General features: G+C 52.9%; 2 protein-coding genes and 1 pseudogene across 2 annotated transcripts in view; 2 read left to right on the top strand and 1 right to left on the bottom strand.

Moving 5' to 3' along the window:
• Positions 1–2,040: 2,040 nt before the first annotated feature.
• Positions 2,041–3,865, top strand: LOC144117338 (uncharacterized; annotated as a pseudogene).
• A 9,242-nt stretch (positions 3,866–13,107) lies between these two features.
• On the top strand, positions 13,108–14,795 carry LOC144096878 (uncharacterized). The gene has a single exon (XM_077629716.1). The coding sequence runs from the start codon at positions 13,122–13,124 to the stop codon at positions 14,793–14,795; it is 1,674 nt and encodes a 557-aa protein (XP_077485842.1). The 5' UTR covers positions 13,108–13,121.
• A 528-nt stretch (positions 14,796–15,323) lies between these two features.
• Positions 15,324–19,243, bottom strand: part of LOC144096885 (uncharacterized) — a 30,343-nt gene continuing 26,423 nt past the window's right edge. Inside the window, exons 7-8 of the mRNA XM_077629717.1 lie at positions 15,914–16,072; positions 15,324–15,695 (exon numbers count right to left, since the gene is read on the bottom strand). Coding sequence (XP_077485843.1) covers positions 15,438–15,695; positions 15,914–16,072 — 417 coding nt within the window. The 3' untranslated portion in view covers positions 15,324–15,437. The remainder of the gene's footprint in view (positions 15,696–15,913; positions 16,073–19,243) is intronic.

The raw sequence follows: 19,243 nt of genomic DNA on the forward strand, positions 1-19,243 counted from the left end.
GTGAGCTTCCTCCAAACGCCTTACGGGCTTGAAACCGTCGAGCGCCCGGTAAGCCCCCTAAATGAATAAAATTCAGGCAGCTTAGAGCACCGGTGATTGCATGCAGAGCCGCGATAGCGCTGCCCACCGCAGTGGCGATGCCCTTTAAAGGTTCCGCCAAGATGCATGGCAAAGCGCTAAATTTGTGGTTCTGTGCGATAAGCTCTCGGGTGCATGCACTATCAGTGTATGTGGTAGAGGAGTATAAATTTGTACTTCGCGCGTATTATGCATGCAGGGCACTTGGTAATATCTCATCGAAACAGAACAGGAAGGAAAAGAAGAAAATCTGAATCGCTGATTCGCTAACACCTTATTAAAACTGATTTTCGCCAGTAAAATTTGTAATTACATATCCCATACTTCGTTTTACAACTGTTCATACTAGTTCTGTGGATGAAATTGCGCATTTTTCGCCCCTGACTCCCGCATTGGCTTCGCGAAGTGCACTCCACAGAATTTTTGCGTCGTTCGTGGAGAAGGGCTGTCCTTGCGACGCGAAATCGTCATCTATGCTCTGATTTGCTCTCAAGTCATCGTGCTTTTATCCTTGTTATGCTAGCTCAGTGCAACATGGTACTCAGCGCTCACACTTTTACTACGCTGCGGAGCTGTGAACCTCGCTCTCTACTGATTAGCAGCACTGCCACATCACATGATACCATGCTGGCAGCCTGAGGAACCATTTTAGAACAGCTACTATATTTTTACGCGGCTGTGTATGTTAATATAAAAGTTTATAGGCTAATTCATTTCCTGCTCTATTACTTTATGCTGTAGGGTTACTTTTTTGCTTTTTACGCTGCGATTCTCTTATGAGAGCTGCCGTAGAGGTTCATGTCTAGGCTATCTTCTTCTTCGTCTACTATGTCTTCTTCTTCCAGCCTCACCTAAATACATATGAGGCCTTGAATCCAGTCTGCGATACGCATGGCCGTGTGTACAGCGTACAGTTAAAAATACATGCATGCTCATTGTCGTTATTCAGGTGAGCATGAACCATGGCCTCACCTGGGTAGCTTAATTGCTACCCAGGTGAAGTTCTCTTCAATGGAAGAACGAACGTACGGGAAAAAGATTTGCCGACACATGAAAGCGCGCTTGGAAAAATGAGAATGTAGGCGTAAATCGCATTCGATACATTACCAGCGAATCTCTTTCCTGCCAAAACAGCACTTAAGTGGGCTCCGGATTAATTTCATCCCCCTCGGGTTCATCCTCCTTCACCGCGACCTCTGTGCACGGAGGTTTCTTGCGTTCCGCCTCCATCGAAAGTGGCCATCGCGGCGGGATGGACTCCCTGACGCTGGCGTCAGACACCGTAGCGTCTCAGCCATTATGCTGGGGCCTCGCAGACTCATTCGAGGTACTCAGGTACTGGCATAAATCACGTTGTAATGCCACGTGCCGAAAGAATAGCCACTTTTTGATCTTGTCGTCAGCGCGTGGCCTAACATCCTCTTCCCGCCTCGTGAACCCCTTCAACGTTGAGCCCCGTCAACTTCATGGAAATTTACAAAACTTTTCAGTCGACTGGATCTGTTCCATAATGTTCTAGTAATTTTGCATGCTTTATCTAGAATGTTCGCTATCAGCTTTAAATTGAGCACGGCCGAAAGCGGCGGGCATTCTGTTCGACGACCACCGAGCAGGAACGAGGCGAGTGAGAGGCGCTGCCGTCACGCGCTATCTGTTGGGGCAGTGGCGTACATTGCGAGGAGGAGGAATTTTTTTGCTCACGGCTGACGCCGACGACAGCGGGGACTTGAACCACCGAAAGAGACGCGATCAAGATACCGCGTCGGCTCCGTGACAGATCACAATCAATTGCGATACACCAACTTTTCCCCCTGCAAGCCTGGTATCATCGTCTCCAGGAACCTCAGCGGCACCCGTCTACACCACGTTTGTTAAGGTGGGGCCAATTTTGACCACTTTTCGGTCATTTGAAGCTTTCGTCACGCCGCGGTGGTGCTAAGCCTAACGACGCCGGGGCCTGCGATGGCCCCGGTCGGGGATCCCTCGGCTCTGGCGGCTCCAAATCAAGTCACCGGATACGACCCGCAGTCCTTGCAGATCGTAACAATGGATACCCATCAATCCGAGGATACGACTCAAGGCGAGGATCCTCTACCAACCGAGGACGATTACCTCCAAGATATGGTCCGCGTCTGGCGCGGAAAGATGAACGCGGCGGCGGCATCGAGGGACGCTGGTGCTGGTGCCACCCAGCAACAGGCGCCGGCTAGCTCTGCGCATACGCAGGGCGGGAGTGCGCTGAACGCAGCCTCGAAGAGCTCCAAGCAACTCCGGTGGCGACCGCAGAACACGCCGCGCATTGTAAAAGATGACATCGTCGTGGTGCTGAAACCAAGGAACACGGTCGACCTCAAGCCAACTTTTGGCCCTGGACGAGCCGGCGCTGCAGTGCGCAGCATCCTCGGGGATGACGCAAATGCTGGACTTGAGGTGTGTCCCGTTTGGGACCAAAACGTCCTTGTGTGTGCACTGAAATCTGTCGACGCCGCGGAGAAGCTACTCCGGGATATTTTGTTGCCGGTAGGGGAACGCGAGCTACCGTTCCGGGGACACCCTAAACTCTCCGGTGCGTTCTGTCGAGGCGTCGTGACTGTTTCGCCAGACGAAACGTCTGAAAGCGTTAAACGAAAACTGAGTGCGGAACAAAATGTGGTGTCTGTGCGCAAGCTAGGGGGAACCCCGGTTGCGGTGATCACCTTCGCGGGGACCAAGGTGCCACGGACGGTGTTGTACAGCTACGAACGGCTCCCTGTTCGCCTGTACAAGAAAACAGTGCCAGCATGCCACCGCTGTGGCACAGTGGGTCATCGGGCCTATGCGTGCCCGCGACCGCAGCCGGGCCGCTGCAAACGCTGCGGAGTCCAGGTTCCCGATGCCACTCCTGACGGCCCGGCAGAACATGACTGTGTTCCGAGCTGCCTCATCTGCGCAGGCGGCCACCCTACCGGAGCTCCTGGCTGTGCCGGGCGGTTCCGGAAAGCCATCAAACCGAGCTCCCCATCCGGATCCAAACCGAAGACAAAGACGGGGCCCAAGCAGGCTCCTCCGCCCAAGGCCAAGAAAGCGCCAGCCGATCAGGAAACCAAGGCCAAACCCGGCACATCGAAACCTGTCAAGTCCGCGACCCAGGCGGTGCCCCCGGTCCTCAACGCCAGGGACTTCCCGCCCTTGGCACCCGTCCAACCACAGGTGAGCAGTTAGAGTAGGGCAGTCTCCGAGCCCCCTACCCGTCCCTGCCCTACCGAAACCGCCCTACAGCAGCAGGTAGAAGAGCTCAGGCGCCAGAACCAAATTCTAGCGCGCAAAATTCAAGAATTAGAGGCCAAACAGGCCGGGTCATCCGAACCAATGCAAGAAGCTGAGCCAGATGACGAGGATGACGGATCATCCGTAACATCTTGCCTCACTAGCGTCTCGCGGCAGTGCGGGGACACGGTAGTTGGATCTGCTGGTCGCGTCGCCGGCCTAGAGGCACTGCAGCGCCAAACCGAGAAACTGGAGGAGCAAGTGGCGGCCCTCCCGAATCAAATCATGTCAGCAGTCCGCGAGTCCTTCCAGGACATGTTCAAGGCAGCTTTAACGCAAGCACTTCCAGACCTTATGGCCCAGGTCACTGACTCGGTCCTTAAAGCCGTGCAGCCCTGGGTCAGCACCCAAATTAAGAACGCCACTAGCTGCGAATCCCCTCGCCTCCCTCCAGGCAGCGGAGGAACATGGTTCAGGCTCTGCAGCTGGTGGGTCGGTGCGGCCAATCGCTGGGGTTGCGCTGGCTCCCGGCCAGAGCTAGTCCGCTCGCCCGTAAATAAACAGAACAAAATGACTAGCAGATCTAATAGGAATGAGAAAAACCTTGAAAAATTCCAGATCATCCAATGGAACTGCAGGGGTTTCAGAGCTTGGAAAAACGGTCACACTTCCAGCTCTACCTGCAGTCCCTAGGAGACATGCCGGCACTCATTGCCCTGGAGGAGCCCGGCATAGACGCTAAATTATCAGGCTACAGCACCTTTCAGGGGGGCGCCTCTACGTGCATCTTGGTTAATAAAGCTTACACCGTGGTTCAGGTCGACTTAGACTTGAGTACCGAGCAAGAATATACAATGGTCCGGGTACTGCCTCTCAGACGCCGCTTACCCGTCAATACATATCCTCAACATATACTGCCCTCCGCATAAGCCGCGCATAACTTTTAATGAAATCTTCCTTCGCGCGATAAAAATGGCAGCCAAAGAGCCTCTAGTGATCGTTGAAGACTTCAATGCTCCCAGCCTTCATTGGGGCTACCACTTCGAACAGGCAAGAGGACGTAAGCTGGCGGAGCTCATCTCCACCCTAAGCCTCACGTTGCTCACGGACCCGGCGTATCCCACACGAGTGGGGAATTCGGTAACCCGCGACACGTGTCCCGACCTTTCTCTCGTTAAAAATGCTAGAGCGGCTGCTTGGGAGAACTTGGGAGATTCTCTAGGCAGCGATCACCTCCTTCTCCGGATTACACTTATGGCGAAGGCAGCGCGCAAAAAATCGGGTCAGGCCAAGCTGACCAATTGGCACAAATTCCGAAATCACACTATCCCTCCCGTACTATTTTCCGGCGGCTACGCGGAGTGGGCTAGCCACATATACAACATTCAGAAACAACACGTCACAACACTACAAACCACCGAAGAGATCCCCGCAGTGGACACCCACCTCCTGCATTTGTGGGAGGCGCGCCGGAGCTTAACTAAGCGGTGGAAAAAGCAGAAAACTAATCGCAAATTACGGGACCGCATAGGCAAACTCACAGAGCAGGCTGCAGCGTATGTTGCCGAACTGTCAGATTCTAATTGGATAGCACGCTGCGACGCCGCAGCTCATCAAATGAGCTCGAAGGGGACGTGGCGTCTCTTTCGCAGTCTAATCGACCCCTCCCAAACGAGAGGGAAGACGCAAAAGCAGCTCCGGCGGGCTCCTCAAGGGTATCAAGGTACGACGGCGCTACTTGCGGACACTTTGTGCGACAGATATCTCAGTCGTACGGAGGACCCGCCTGGGCCTGAGTACATGTACTCTGGCATGCCTAATGAAACACTTGATGCCCCTTTTGAGTTGCACGACCTTAAGGCGGCCTTAGCAAAAATGCGCCGGGGTACGGCTCCGGGACGGGATCACATAACAGTGAACCTGTTGGCGAACCTACCGGACCCAGTCTATCTCCATTTATTAGAATACATCAACCAGATCTGGGACGGGCGTCCACTCCCTCTCGAGTGGAAAACGTCACTTGTGACGTTTATCCCTAAAACAGGTAAGGCCGTGAATACGGACAACCTGAGGCCCATATCACTGACCTCATGTGTCGGGCAAGCTTATGGAGACGATGGTTCGGGATCGCCTCTCTCCTGTGATGACCCCCATAATGCGCAGGTCAACACGGGACGGAGAGGCAAAGAGACACCGTATGGCTCAGTTTAAACAAACAGGTATATTCAATAATTACACATGATTAAGATTATACATCAGAGGCTGGGGCGTCCGAGCTTACGTGCCGACGACTTCATGGGGGCGATGGAGTGGCTCCGGAGTTGGGCTCGAGCGGTTGCTGGCAGAAGCTGCACGCCGTCGGGCTTCGGCGCTGAAGGCCCTCTTGGCGAACGATGTCGTCCTCAGCTCAGACTCCACTGCATCCGTTTACATGTGCTTTTAAGCACTTGATTAACAAAGGACTAAGGGCGGTCATTTCCAGTGGCCCGCCCAAAGTATCAATTCTCCAATCCAAAATAACATGCGAGATGGGGACCACCCCTTGGGTTGGGCTTAGCCTCGAACCCAGAGTCTCTTAACAATACAAACTAAATAAACAACAAAAACGCCACCACTCTCTCTCAAGTGAGAGTATACACAGGCTCTCTCTTCGGAGCTAATTCACTAGCGCCTGTCTTTCCACATTCTTGGCGAGTACTGCCTGTCCGCCATGACAGGTGTCCGTCACGGCCCTTCTGGGAATGCGCTTTTGTTCACGAGGCACGGCGGGAAGCTGTGGGTGCCTTCCCGGCGATAGCCCACGTCGAAAGGGGAAGGAGGGAAAGAATGTTGTCTTCGCGGTAGCGCATAGCGTCGGCTGTGGTACGGCGCGCTCTGGCCCGCTGACAGCTCCCTTGTCCTGGAATGTGCCCGGAAATTGGGGAGGATAAAGCCTGTTTCCCCGGGGCGGCGGCGGGTCCGGTTTTTCTGGTCGTCACTCAAAGAGCATGGCTGGGTAATTGATGATGCCGCTGTCACGGGTCTCCGTCTACGCCGCGCCGTCGAACGTGGATCCTCGTAGCACACACGGAATGTCACACTCGCTCACCCTCCAGATGAATGTTCTCCGAACATTTGAGTCCACGCAGCTCCCCTTGTCTTTCTGAATCGCCTCGCACAGTGCGTCCGACAAAACACTTTTCGCTGCACTCAACACCACTGCACAACACCATATGCCTCCGCTGTCAATACTGGCGTCTCCAGGGGCAGCACTGATCTTCTTTTACAGATAAACATGAAACTCAGCACCCAAGCCTCTCCTTTCTAGTCCAAACTGGACGAAATAAATTTACCACAGTTACAAAGGAGCTCCCACTTCTAGCACGATCACGGCACAGACAAAAATATAGATAACGAAAGGAAGTAGGGCAGGTTCTGCATGCGCTCCGCATGCTCTCCTGTGAAGGTGTTACTTAATGACAGAAAGGTTTAACTACCAACTCCGATAACTTAACACATAAGCACATAGCAATGTTATGAGCTGCGGCATTACACAATTCTAACCAGTTCACAACTCCGCTCTGTTTACGCCATTAGTCCGACTTAGCTTTCCGATTTCGCAGCGGATATCGGCCTTCATGAGTCATACTAAGTAAGTCTGTGCCCCTTTGTCTGCTTTGGGACTCGCGAGGGCTCGTGGCAGGAGCCTCTCCTGGCGTTATCTGCGCGGCAACCTCGCGCGCTTCTTCTTCTAGCAATGCATGAAGTAAATCCGGTGGCATTCCGGCCGTCGCCTCGGGCGCCTGCCGAACAAATGCAGGAGAGGGCGTTTCTTGCGAACTATCTGCGCGCTCCGCTTCACTTCTGTCCCCATCAAAATCCGCGCTTTCCCTTTCCTCATTTCGTGAATACTGAACCGGTGCCGACTTGAGGCGATTTGCGTGTATCCTTATCAAACGCCGGTTCACGTCTCGGACTCTGAAGTTTACCGGAGAAAGCTTCTCGACAACCTCGCACGGTCCTCTCCACTTCGTCTGGAACTTACGAGCTAGCCCAATCTGCCTTTGGCAGTTTTCAATGTACACGCTGTCCCCCACATCAAACGGCGCGTCTCTAGCACTGCGATCGTGCACCTCCTTCCTGCGCTTCGCCGCTTTCTTTAACGACTCCTTTGCGATGTCCCTCGCCACTTGCAAGCGCGATTCTAGCTCAACCTTATAGTCGTCCAGTGAAGCGTATGGGACACGACGGGGGCCCTCTGGCACTTCACTAGGCTGGTCCGGGTCTCGGCCGTAGAGAAGAAAGAATGGCGATTCGCCCGTGCTCTCGTGTGCTGCGGAATTGTAGGCAAACATTGCATACGGGAGCCACAAGTCCCAGTCCCGCTGGTCGCGCGAAACAAAATGCGACAGGAACCCGGCCACGGTTTGGTTCAGTCGCTCCACCGCGCCGTTGCAAGCCGGATGGTACGGTGTTGTCTGCTTCTTAGCGATCTTAAGCAGCTCGCAAACTCTCCTCCTTAGCTGCGACACGAAGTTCGTTCCCCGATCTGTCAAGAGTTGCCTCAGGGGTCCATGTCGGAGCACGATCTGTTCGACAAATGCTCTTGCAACCGTGTCTGCCTTCTGATCTGGGAGTGCTACCGCTTCCGCGTATTTTGAAAGGTGGTCGACAAATACTAAAATGTACTTGTTTCCGGAAGTGGTCGTGGGCAATGGGCCCATTATGTCCATACGTGTCCGCTCGAAGGGAGCCGAAACCTCAGGGAACGGCTGAATTGGAGCTGGTCTTCGTCCCTTGGGTGTTTTTCTTTCGAGACAGGAATGACACTTCGCACAGTAGTCTCTAACATCCTGTCGCATGCCACTCCAAAAGTACAAACGCTCCACACGCCTGCGTGTCTTCGCTACGCCAAAATGACCGGCGCATGGCGCATCGTGAAACGCGCGAAGAACCCTTTCTGTCCACGACCGAGGTATGACGACTCTCTCCCAAGCGGTTTTCTCTGGTCTCCCTTTCCTGGTTGGCCTCGTGCGCCGACACAGGGTGCCGTCTTTGTCAATGAAATAACCTAGCTGTTCGGGGTGAGACGGTGCGCCCTCTAAGCTTTCGATTATTCGCTTCAGGTCAGGATCTTTGCACTGCTCTGTGCGTAATTCGGCGGGGTCGACTACGGGGACAAACTCTTCTATAGCTGCCACGGCAGCTGTGCGGCTGAGTGCATCAGCATTCAGATGTGTCTTTCCTGACTTGTGCTCAACTTCAAAGCAGTATTCCTGCAGGTGTAGATTCCATCTAGCGAGTCGCGAGCTAGGGTCCCTGACACTCATCACCCATTTCAGAGGATGGCAGTCTGTGACTAGCTTGAATTTGCGGCCGTAAAGGTAGCATCTGAAGTGCTTTACTGCCCAGACAACGGCGAGGCACTCCCTTTCCGTAGCTCCGTACTTTTGCTCTGTGGGGCTCAGCTGTCGGCTAGCAAAAGCAACGGGATGTTCTTTGCCCTCGATAATCTGAGATAGCACGGCACCAACTGCGAACTTTGACGCATCTGTGGCCATAACGAAGGGCAAATTAAAATCCGGGTGGCGCAACAGCGGTGCACTCATTAGCTTCCCTTTCAGGGCCCCAAAAGCATTCTCCGCGTTTTCGTCCCAGCGAAAGGCGACATTTTTGGCTGTTAAGGCGGTGAGTGGCTTAGCGAGCTTGGCGAACTCCTCTATGTGCCTTCGGTAGTAACCGATCAGGCCGAGAAACTGCCGGACCTGGCGGACGCTAGTCGGGGATGGAAAATCCGAGACACACCTTAGTTTTTCAGGGTCCGGTCGCACGCCGTCAGCTGAAACAACGTGCCCGAGGTATTTCACCTCGTTTTTGAGGAATTGGCACTTAGAGGGCTTCAGCTTGAGACCCGCTGCTCTTAGTCGCACCAAAACCTGCTCAATATCGCGCAAATGGTTATCAAAACTGTCACTGTATATGATAATGTCATCCATATACACGAAGCACAGCCTCCCCAGAAGACCTGCCAGGATAACATCAGCGGTTCTCTGCCAGACAGCAGGGCTGTTGGCCAGACCCATCGGCATTCTTTTCCATTCATAGTGCCCTGAGGGCGTGTTGAATGCCGTTTTCTCGGCATCTGCCGGATCCATTGCTATCTGCCAGAATCCCGCCGCCATGTCCACTACCGTGAAGTACCAGGCAGAGCCCAGCTGAGAAAGCGTCTCCTGTATATTGGGGATGGGGTATGGATCGATGCGAGTTACGGCATTTAGTTTGCGGTAGTCCACTACCAATCGATACGAGCCATCTGGCTTTTCCACCAATAGTGCTGGTGCTCCCCAGGGTGACTTTGAATGTTCGACAATGCCGCGATCAATCAGGTCCTGCACCTGCTGCTCCATCTCCTCACGTTGGGAGTAAGGAATCCTGTACGCACGCTGGTAAACGGGCGATGAAGTGCCGGTTTCTATCCTGTGCTTTATAACGCCACAGCAGCCCAAATCCAGGTTGGACGCGGCGAATACCTCCGAGTAGTCGTTCAGCAAACCAGCCAGAGCCTCCCTCTCCCTGGATTTTACGTGAGAAAGATCGAACGACACCTTTGGAGCAGCCGAAGGACTAGCATGCTCTACAGTTGCGAGTACCGTATCGGTGGGCTCACGTTGCTCTATCGCAGAGGTGAAGAAAGCCAATGTTTTGTTCTTGGGAAGGCTCAGTGGCTGCTGGCTACAGTTAACCACCCGTAGGGGCACTCTGTGGGCGTCATTAACTGTCACGAGGCACGCGGCTGCATTCAGGCCATTGCTGAGAGAGTCGACCGGCTCAAGCACTCCCACGGCGCCGCTCTCTACATCTGAAGGCACAAACGCGTACAAAATGTGCTCCGACCAAGGAAGGACGACCGCCTCCTCGACCAGCCGGACGGCAACCCGCGAATATACCTTCTCCAATGATCCCACTGTTTGACGGGTGTCAATATCGGTAATGCGAATCTCAGCCCCTCTCCTGTTCAAAAACGGAACTTTTGAGCCGCCCGCATTAACCTCTTCCTCAGAGAATGAGACTACTACCTTCCCTTTTCTCAAAAAATCCTGCCCTAATATACCTGACACTCCGTTTGGCAGAGACACCGTGTCCGGGCATACGTAGCAGGGGTGCTCCAATGCAATTCCGCCGAGAGAGAAGTGTAACCGGTAGAGTCCACTTATGCCAAGAGGATCCCCCGTTATGCCTACAAATTTGGTTGCCATACCACCAGACGCTTCCAACACCTCGCGGTCCCCCTTCCTTCGAAGCGTGTTAAAACTGCTCTCCTTAGCAATGTCACCTTTGACCCCGTATCTATCAACAATTCCATACAACAACCATTTAACTTGCAACGCACAACAGGGCATGCCTCGTCGGCCACACAAACTACCACCACCTCATCATCTACTGCTCCCTCCCCACGCTCCTCAGGCTGGGGAGGACTAACTAGTTTTTTGACTCGGTATCTGGAGCCCCGGTGTATGCTTGCTTAGGGCGTGTCTCGCCTGCTTCTTTTTGTGGTTCCCCACGGCGCACGTTTTGGCAGAACCTGGCGGTGTGTCCGCGACCCTGGCAAGCGAAGCATACGATTTCTTTAAAATCTCGCATACCGCGCCTGTAGCTTTGTGGCGGTCTCCGGTTTCCCGCGAATGGGCGCTGTTGAGCGCGCGCTTCAACCTGGCGTTCTACCTGCTGAGATAGCAGCTGTTCTAAGCGATCTAACCGCTCTGTCAAGAGAGCAACCTCAGGGTTGAGCACCGCTCTCTCTATGACGCGTACTCTCGCTGCGGCTGTCGTTAACGCCTCATTTTGTTCCTCATCCAATGCGGCCTCCACGGCTTGGTCGAAATTGCTCGGCTTGCGCGAGAGCACGAACCGGCGCACGGGGTCTTGCAGACCAGCCACGAACAAAGCGGTCATTTCCTCTTTAAGTATATCTTCCGCGTATTTCTTCTTAAGCTGGTCTCCTTCCTCCTCCCTGCTTAACGTATCGTGCGCTAGGCGCTGAAGCCGCGACGTAAATGTTCGCACGTCCTCCCCTACCATCTGTCCGGCGTCACGGAACCTCTGTACCCGCACGTGACGTGGTTCAGTGTCGAAATGCTCAAACGCGAGCTTCTTAAATTCCGCAAATGATTTTGTGGATTTTACTTTTTCGTCTCGCCATGCAAAATCATGAGCAGCTCCTGCCATCTTACACCTCGCCATTCCCAGCATTTGAGCATCGGACCATCCCCCCATTTTCCCAATCTCTTCTAGCATGGAAAAGAAATCGCAGATTGGAACCCGTGTCTTATCTCCTGTAAACGTCGGAATGACGCTTCCTAATGCCAGCATGCTTGCTCCGAGCGACGGCTGTGGAGTGGGAGCTCCCTCAGATAAAGACATTTTTTTTTTCAAGCCCTCCGGTGCCTCAAGCCTCTCAAATGGGGGTAAAAGTCCCACAATCAGTCCCGTGATTCCCTTTTGATTACAATTTTGAAGTCATGAATGTCGCAGCATTCAGAGGACATTTGCTTTTGAGACCCCACTTCTGACACCAGTGTGATGACCCCCATAATGCGCAGGTCCACACGGGACGGAGAGGCAAAGAGACACCGTATGGCTCAGTTTAAACAAACAGGTATATTCAATAATTACACATGATTAAGATTATACATCAGAGGCTGGGGCGTCCGAGCCTACGTGCCGACGACTTCATGGGGGCGATGGAGTGGCTCCGGAGTTGGGCTCGAGCGGTTGCTGGCAGAAGCTGCACGCCGTCGGGCTTCGGCGCTGAAGGCCCTCTTGGCGAACGATGTCGTCCTCAGCTCAGACTCCACTGCATCCGTTTACATGTGCTTTTAAGCACTTGATTAACAAAGGACTAAGGGCGGTCATTTCCAGTGGCCCGCCCAAAGCATCAATTCTCCAATCCAAAATAACATGCGAGATGGGGACCACCCCTTGGGTTGGGCTTAGCCTCGAACCCAGAGTCTGTTAACAATACAAACTAAATAAACAACAAAAACGCCACCACTCTCTCTCAAGTGAGAGTATACACAGGCTCTCTCTTCGGAGCTAATTCACTAGCGCCTGTCTTTCCACATTCTTGGCGAGTACTGCCTGTCCGCCATGACAGGTGTCCGTCACGGCCCTTCTGGGAATGCGCTTTTGTTCACGAGGCACGGCGGGAAGCTGTGGGTGCCTTCCCGGCGATAGCCCACGTCGAAAGGGGAAGGAGGGAAAGAATGTTGTCTTCGCGGTAGCGCATAGCGTCGGCTGTGGTACGGCGCGCTCTGGCCCGCTGACAGCTCCCTTGTCCTGGAATGTGCCCGGAAATTGGGGAGGATAAAGCCTGTTTCCCCGGGGCGGCGGCGGGTCCGGTTTTTCTGGTCGTCACTCAAAGAGCATGGCTGGGTAATTGATGATGCCGCTGTCACGGGTCTCCGTCTACGCCGCGCCGTCGAACGTGGATCCTCGTAGCACACACGGAATGTCACACTCCATACCTGGAGAGTAAGGGCGTTTTTGCAGTCACCCTGTTCGGGTTTCGCCCCACATGTCTGCACAGGATTTCCTTCTTCAGCTGCAGGGATATAATACGACCCACAACTATGCAACACAATGACAAAGCCATCCTCGCCCTTGACCTGAAAGGGGCTTTCGACAATGTTAAACACGGAAGCATCCTGGCCAACTTGAGTTCTACCGATTGTGGGGCTAGGGCCTACACGTATGTAAGAGATTTCTTGACTAATCGCCAGGCCTTCCTTCGGATTGAGGGCGAGGAATACGGCCCTTACATGATGGGAACACGGGGTACCCCTCAGGGAGCGGTGTTATCACCGCTCCTGTTCAACATAGCTATGATGCGCCTCCCAAGCCAACTGGCCCGGGTGGAAGGCATTCAACACGCGTTATATGCAGATGACATTACAATTTGGACCACTGAGGGGAGCCTTGGGGACATGGAGGCCCGCCTTCAGCAGGCCGCTTCCATAGTCGACGCGTATGCTATGGACTGTGGGCTCCAATGTGCTCCAGCGAAATCAGAGCTTCTGCATGTCAGAGCGAACCCAAAGGATAGGACAGCAATTCACATCTCTCTGTCAGGAGGTCCTATTAGAGAGGTGGAGGAGCTCCGTATTCTGGGCCTTTTCATTCACCACAGACTCAGACCGGACTCCACCATTGTGAAACTCAAGGGAATAGGCGAACAGGTAGGGCGAATGATCCGCCGCGTTTCCAACAAGCGGGGCGGTCTGCGGGGCACGGACGCGCTTCGGCTTGTCTATGCCTTCGTGACTAGCCGGATCCTTTACGCCGTGCCATATCTCCGCACTACTAAGCAAGACGAGGCGCGAATAGACGCCATCATCCGCAAGGCAACTAAGCGAGCCCTGGATCTCCCGGTGGCTACCTCTAATGCCAAACTGAAGGCATTGGGGGTGCTAAACTCCTACCAGGAGCTGCGGGAGGCCCACCTCGTGAACCAATACACGCAGCTCATGCAGACGGCCCCTGGGCGCCGCCTGCTAAACCGCTTACACATCCAACACGACTGCACTCCAGAGGAGACAGAGCGTGTCCCGGTACTGTGGCGCCATATGCTCTGGGACTCCCCGCTCCCCCGTAACATGGACACCGACATGCACGAAAACAGACGAGAAGCGCGGGCTCGGGCTCTTGAGAGACAACACGGCTCCCGACCCAGTGTATATTATGTAGACGTAGCATGGCCGTCGCCCACGGGATTTTACACGGCCACTGTTGTTCACCAGAAAATGCACGTCGATGGACTCTCTTTTCGAGCCCCGAATTCAATGCGAGCCGAGGAAGTAGCGATAGCGCTTGCTGCCGCCCACGCCAATTCGAGAATCATCATTACAGACTCCCGAAAAGCATGTGATCATTACTTGGCTGGGGAGATCTCCCCCTTAGCTGCTTGCATTCTAAGACGGACTGCCACTGATTCAACACCGAAAAGAATCATTTGGGCTCCTGGCCATCAGGGCGTACGAGGTAATGAGGCCGCTGACGCGGCTGCCCGAGCGCTTATTTACCGGGCTCCTCATCCCAGCTCTTCTGGCTCGGAGACTAACCAGCCGCTGCTGCGATTCAGGGAAATAATAACGCATTATAGCGACAACCACCGCCTTTTCCCGGCCCCTGCCAAGGGGCTGAGTAAGACGGAGGAGCGAACTTTAAGGCGCCTGCAGACAGGTACTCTGCTCTGTCCTGCAATCTTAAAGCATTACGATCCTAACACGGATGGGCGATGCCCGCACTGTGGGGAGACCTGTGATATCTTCCACATGGTGTGGGCATGTACTCAAAATCCCCACCTCCCCCCTTCCCCTACCCCTTCCGGAGAGGCATGGGAGACTGCCCTCCTCAACTGCTCCTCGCTTGAGTCCCAAAGGGCTCTGGTGAAACGGGCAAGAGACGGGGCATTGTCATGCGATGTCCCGGACTAGGGACGCCGACCATGTAGCGGGGCCACTCTGTGGCTCCCAAACTCTATTGCAGCAATTAAAAGTTTTCACCACCACCACCGAGCACGCTTGCTGCTACGCCACCACCGATTGATTCAATCCATTGTGGGCGCAAGTCATCCTAAATAAAATAGTTTTATTTAAACGCCATTTCCGCTATCTTTCGGTTCTCCGGATTGCAGTCACTCCTTCGTGACAATATGCAAACAGTCTCCGTGTCTGCGTGGGCAAGAGAAGCCGCTGCCGGGCCCCATTACTACTGTCCCGTCGTACCCTTGTTGGCGAAGCTTGAGTGTCCCCCAATTGTTTGCTCTTCCATTGACAGGCTACTGTCTATAAGAACAGAAAGAGAGCTACTTTGCTCATATGCACTATTCTAACCTGTGTTCAGAGTAATGCGTCGAGTAATGCGCTCATAAACTCTTTTTCGCACTCTAGAAAATATTGCAGTTGAGATGAATATATTCTGCCTTCTTTACAGGCACAAGACTTAGAACAGAACACATTTAGTTCTTTGTGACGTCCTTTATTGTTCTCCTGGAAACGGCCGCCCCTGCAGTCGTCCTCGACGCCGATGAAGTTGCGTTTATGTTGACCGCCACCCTATGTCGCTTGGGCCGCAATTCAGCGGCCGCTAGCTGCTGGCGGCTTTGTCACCGGCAGCTGATCAAACTCGTCACCAGTTGTTTGTGACACGGTCGGCCCCGCAGTCTGGTTTGCAGGCAGCACCGTTCCGTTCCCCAGCCCTTTCTCGCGCCTCGGGTAGTAGTAGCTCTGGTCGTGGAGCGGGTACGTCCATATGGCTTTATTCGGGCTCTTCATATCGTCGTCATCTTCCTTCCCGGACGGGGAATCTTCATCCGGGTGTCTGTCCGGAGAGCCCTTATACAACGGAGAAATTCACAAAACTTGTCAACACACGTGGGGTTCGCAATCGGCCGGCGCCTTTCGCGTCGGCTACCACAGTCTAGCTGTCGTCTTATTGGCTAGCGTGGTCGGTCAGCGCCTATACGCCGGCAATGAGGTGGCGCTCCTTCTTTATAATAAGTTTTTTCAACCACTGCCTTCACTGTCAAGGGAGCGCCACCTGTGTAACTCACCTCAGATTCTTCATCCGGATCATGCATCGTCCCTGAATCATCCATCTTGTCTTCGTCTGATTCCGTCGATTCCCGCGGAGGCATCGTTCTGTCGCCGTCTATCCCCGTTTCTGAGCCATCTTCCATATCAGAACCACCATTCTCGTTCAATATGCACTCCTGCAATATGAACACGCACAAGAAGTCAGCCTTCGAAAGGATTTGTTCGATAAAACAAGAAAATTTTTGTCTGAGAGGCCGCTACAGCCGAGCCCGGATATATCGAATTAGTGTTTATATTGAACAGTCAGAACATCATCTTGAAAACTTTATGCACGAGTATAGGCCTATTGTTCACGTTTATCGAAGTCGCATTCAGCAGAATATTCGATAATCGAACGGCGTCCCGAGTCCCTGCAAGCAGAGCTTCTCCTAACGGCCCTCTTTTATCAATTTTTGCGAACAGAGACGGGTCGGCTGCGAGCCCTTTGGCACCTGTTGGCAGCGCTAGGGCTGTTAAACCACCTGACGAGATGAACGTCTAGTGTGCTTGAGAGTGGCCTTTGGCCTCTTGTAATATTTTCCATGCCACATCAATGTTGTGCAGTGAAGCCAACTGAACTAAAGCCTAGCGGCGAGCGTCGTCTGGCGTGCTTAGCTCGCTTTGCTGCGGACAGCATTGCGGAAACTAACGGCACCTTATTTCTGGTGGGATTATTCTATTCATAGCGTACTGGTAAAAATTTCAGACATCTTATGATGGGCACTGGCTAGTTCTAAACCACCGTCTGCTGTAACGTGGATGTGAAGGATGCTAGCTGTGCGCCGTCAGCACGCCGGCGTCGCTGCGAGGACCGCGTCACTAGCGTTGGTGAAATCTATTCTTGCCTCTAGGTTAGAGAGAAGCCTATCTATTGCAATTTTTAATATATCGAATTATCGATATATAGATCGATTTCGTGATCTCCTCCGAGCTCAATATATCTGCGTTCGGCTGCATTGGTTCGACCGAGACTGCCTTCTGCTCTACTCTATCTCAATGTGGTCGCAAGCAGGGATTCGATAAGTCCATGTACCAAAAGCAGCGTCTGCACGAACGCCTATTGGTGTACTTTCATCACCCGCTCAGTAAGAATTATGCACAGACAAATACAAAGCTAAACAAGACTGCGCAATGACGCCTGAAGTGGCTGAGGGACCGCATTGTAATCATTGCTAGTTGTTTGCTTGGAGCTTGTTATCTTAAAAATTCGCTTTTGCCACTTCTTGAGCTTCAACTGGGTCCTTGAAACTTCACGAGGCATTTCGGTTGGGGCGCAAAAATCTTGCATTTGATGACGTTATCAAGTTTATTTCATAGTAAATGCGACTAGAACTTTAAACGAGCTTTTTTCGTTCACCTTGATGTTGCCTTTAGATTTGAGCATGCCACAAAGAGGGGAGGGGGGATCCGTGCAAACAAAATATCCCTTCCTCTGTGCTTTCCGTAGGCACATCTTGAAAATTCTAATTAGCTGTTCTCAAAACCCTCCCCACCATAAACCTCCACGTTATGCTATGACTAGCGCCGTTAGTTTTTCATGTTCTGTGCTCTAACTGAACTGTGATGCGCTGAAAAGTCCCGAGATACCCTTTTGAATGTCGCAGCGTTATTGGAATATACAACCTGTGAGGTTCTACGTATAGCATAGAATCGCCTGAATGCCATGATGAAGGACTCGGCGATAAGGTCGAGGACAAGTTCAAGGTGAATGACCCTTACGGCGGCACAAGGGAACAACGCGATGTACACTTTTCTTGTGCGGCCGTCTTTCGCAAAAATGGCCCCAGTAAAGTAAACACCCGTAACTTCAAAAGGCCGAATGTTCTGCAGTCTTTCACTTGAAAGGGGAGCTTATGGGCAGTCTTCAGCCGGAACCACGCGCACAGCACACACTTTGCGAGGACACGTTTAACACACTGACGGGCCAGAGCCTTGGCCGTAGTTTGGTGAGTGTGTCGTTGCCACCGCTGTAGAGAGCACTGCGGTGTACATGGAGCACCAAGAGGAGCGTTCACAGGTGGTCACCAGCTATTAAGACAGGCGGTTTCTCGCTGGAAGTCGCTGCAGCGTTCAGAAGCCCAGTCCTGATCCTGACCACACCGTCTTCATCGATGAAAGGGTGAACATCTCGCATTTTCAATGATGCATCAAGACCTTTTCCCTTCGTGAGCTGGAAGACTTCAGCAGCAGTGACGTCGTTCTAAACTTGCTTGAGCAGGAAGGGGCTGGTACGACGAGTTGGAGTGCAACGACAGTTGCTGACGAAGCGTGCTATGCACACTGTTACTCTAGCAGTTCTCGTCCAAATGCTGAACCAATCAGGAGCAAAGATTGGCTCTCTAGTCATGCCCAGAACCGGCACGTCGCGTTTCAGCCCAGACAAGGCTGCACTGTGACCTGGGCAGCCTACGGAAGCATGGTCTAGCCAGGTTTTAGGAGGGCGTGACAGCCATTCTGTACTTTCCCAGCAGAATTCGCAAGCTATCAGGTCATTGGCGGTTATACCTCAGTTTAAATGATCCGCAGGCTTCTTAGGGCAAGGTGAGATGGCTCGCTGGCAGTCTGTATTTCAGTGACTGGATTGCAGACGGGCTTCTTCTACCTAGTGGCCACGCCTCTAATTCAAAAAAGCACGACTGAGGAGTCGGTCCATAAATACTCTTCGACGCTTCCGTGCTCTTTTGTCAGCGTCTCTAGGCAGCAGCCGGTTTCGGCTGAGGTTTCAAGGTAGGCTTAGCGGCCACAGGAATACATGGAAGCAAAAGTTTTCAAAGCAGTTATTTCACAGTGCACCTATGATCTCGCCCCTTTGCTAAGAACAGCAAAGTTCATCATAGGACACATTCTGAATGTCATCATCATCATCAGCTTGACTACACCCATTGCAGGGCAAATGGTTAATTGGAGAGACATGGGAGAGGCCTTTGCCCCGCAGGCCTCGCCCATGCCTCTCCAATTAACCCTGTCCTTTGCCAGCTGCATCCACCCTTTGCCTGCTTAATCTTAATCTCATCTTCTTAATTTCACCCGCCCATCTAAACTTCTGGCGCCACCTGCTATGCTTACTGAATGTATCAAGCGTCATTTCGAAGGCAACGTATTTTTAAAACGTCGCGAAGTGTGCACATGGGAGTCGCCTACCTTTGGCGGTGATGCGACACGTAGAAACACATGTAACCGAAACTTACCAAATTATATTCCTCGTTTGACAGAGCGCCCATGGAGGCGGCCGTTCGTTAACAGTTGGCGAGCGATTTCGAGAAGTGTTACAAAACGCTTCGTAATTTCAAACCGATCTTTTTAAAACA

The sequence above is a fragment of the Amblyomma americanum genome, chromosome 1, assembly GCF_052857255.1.
Source record: "Amblyomma americanum isolate KBUSLIRL-KWMA chromosome 1, ASM5285725v1, whole genome shotgun sequence".
NCBI classification, from domain to species: domain Eukaryota; kingdom Metazoa; phylum Arthropoda; class Arachnida; order Ixodida; family Ixodidae; genus Amblyomma; species Amblyomma americanum.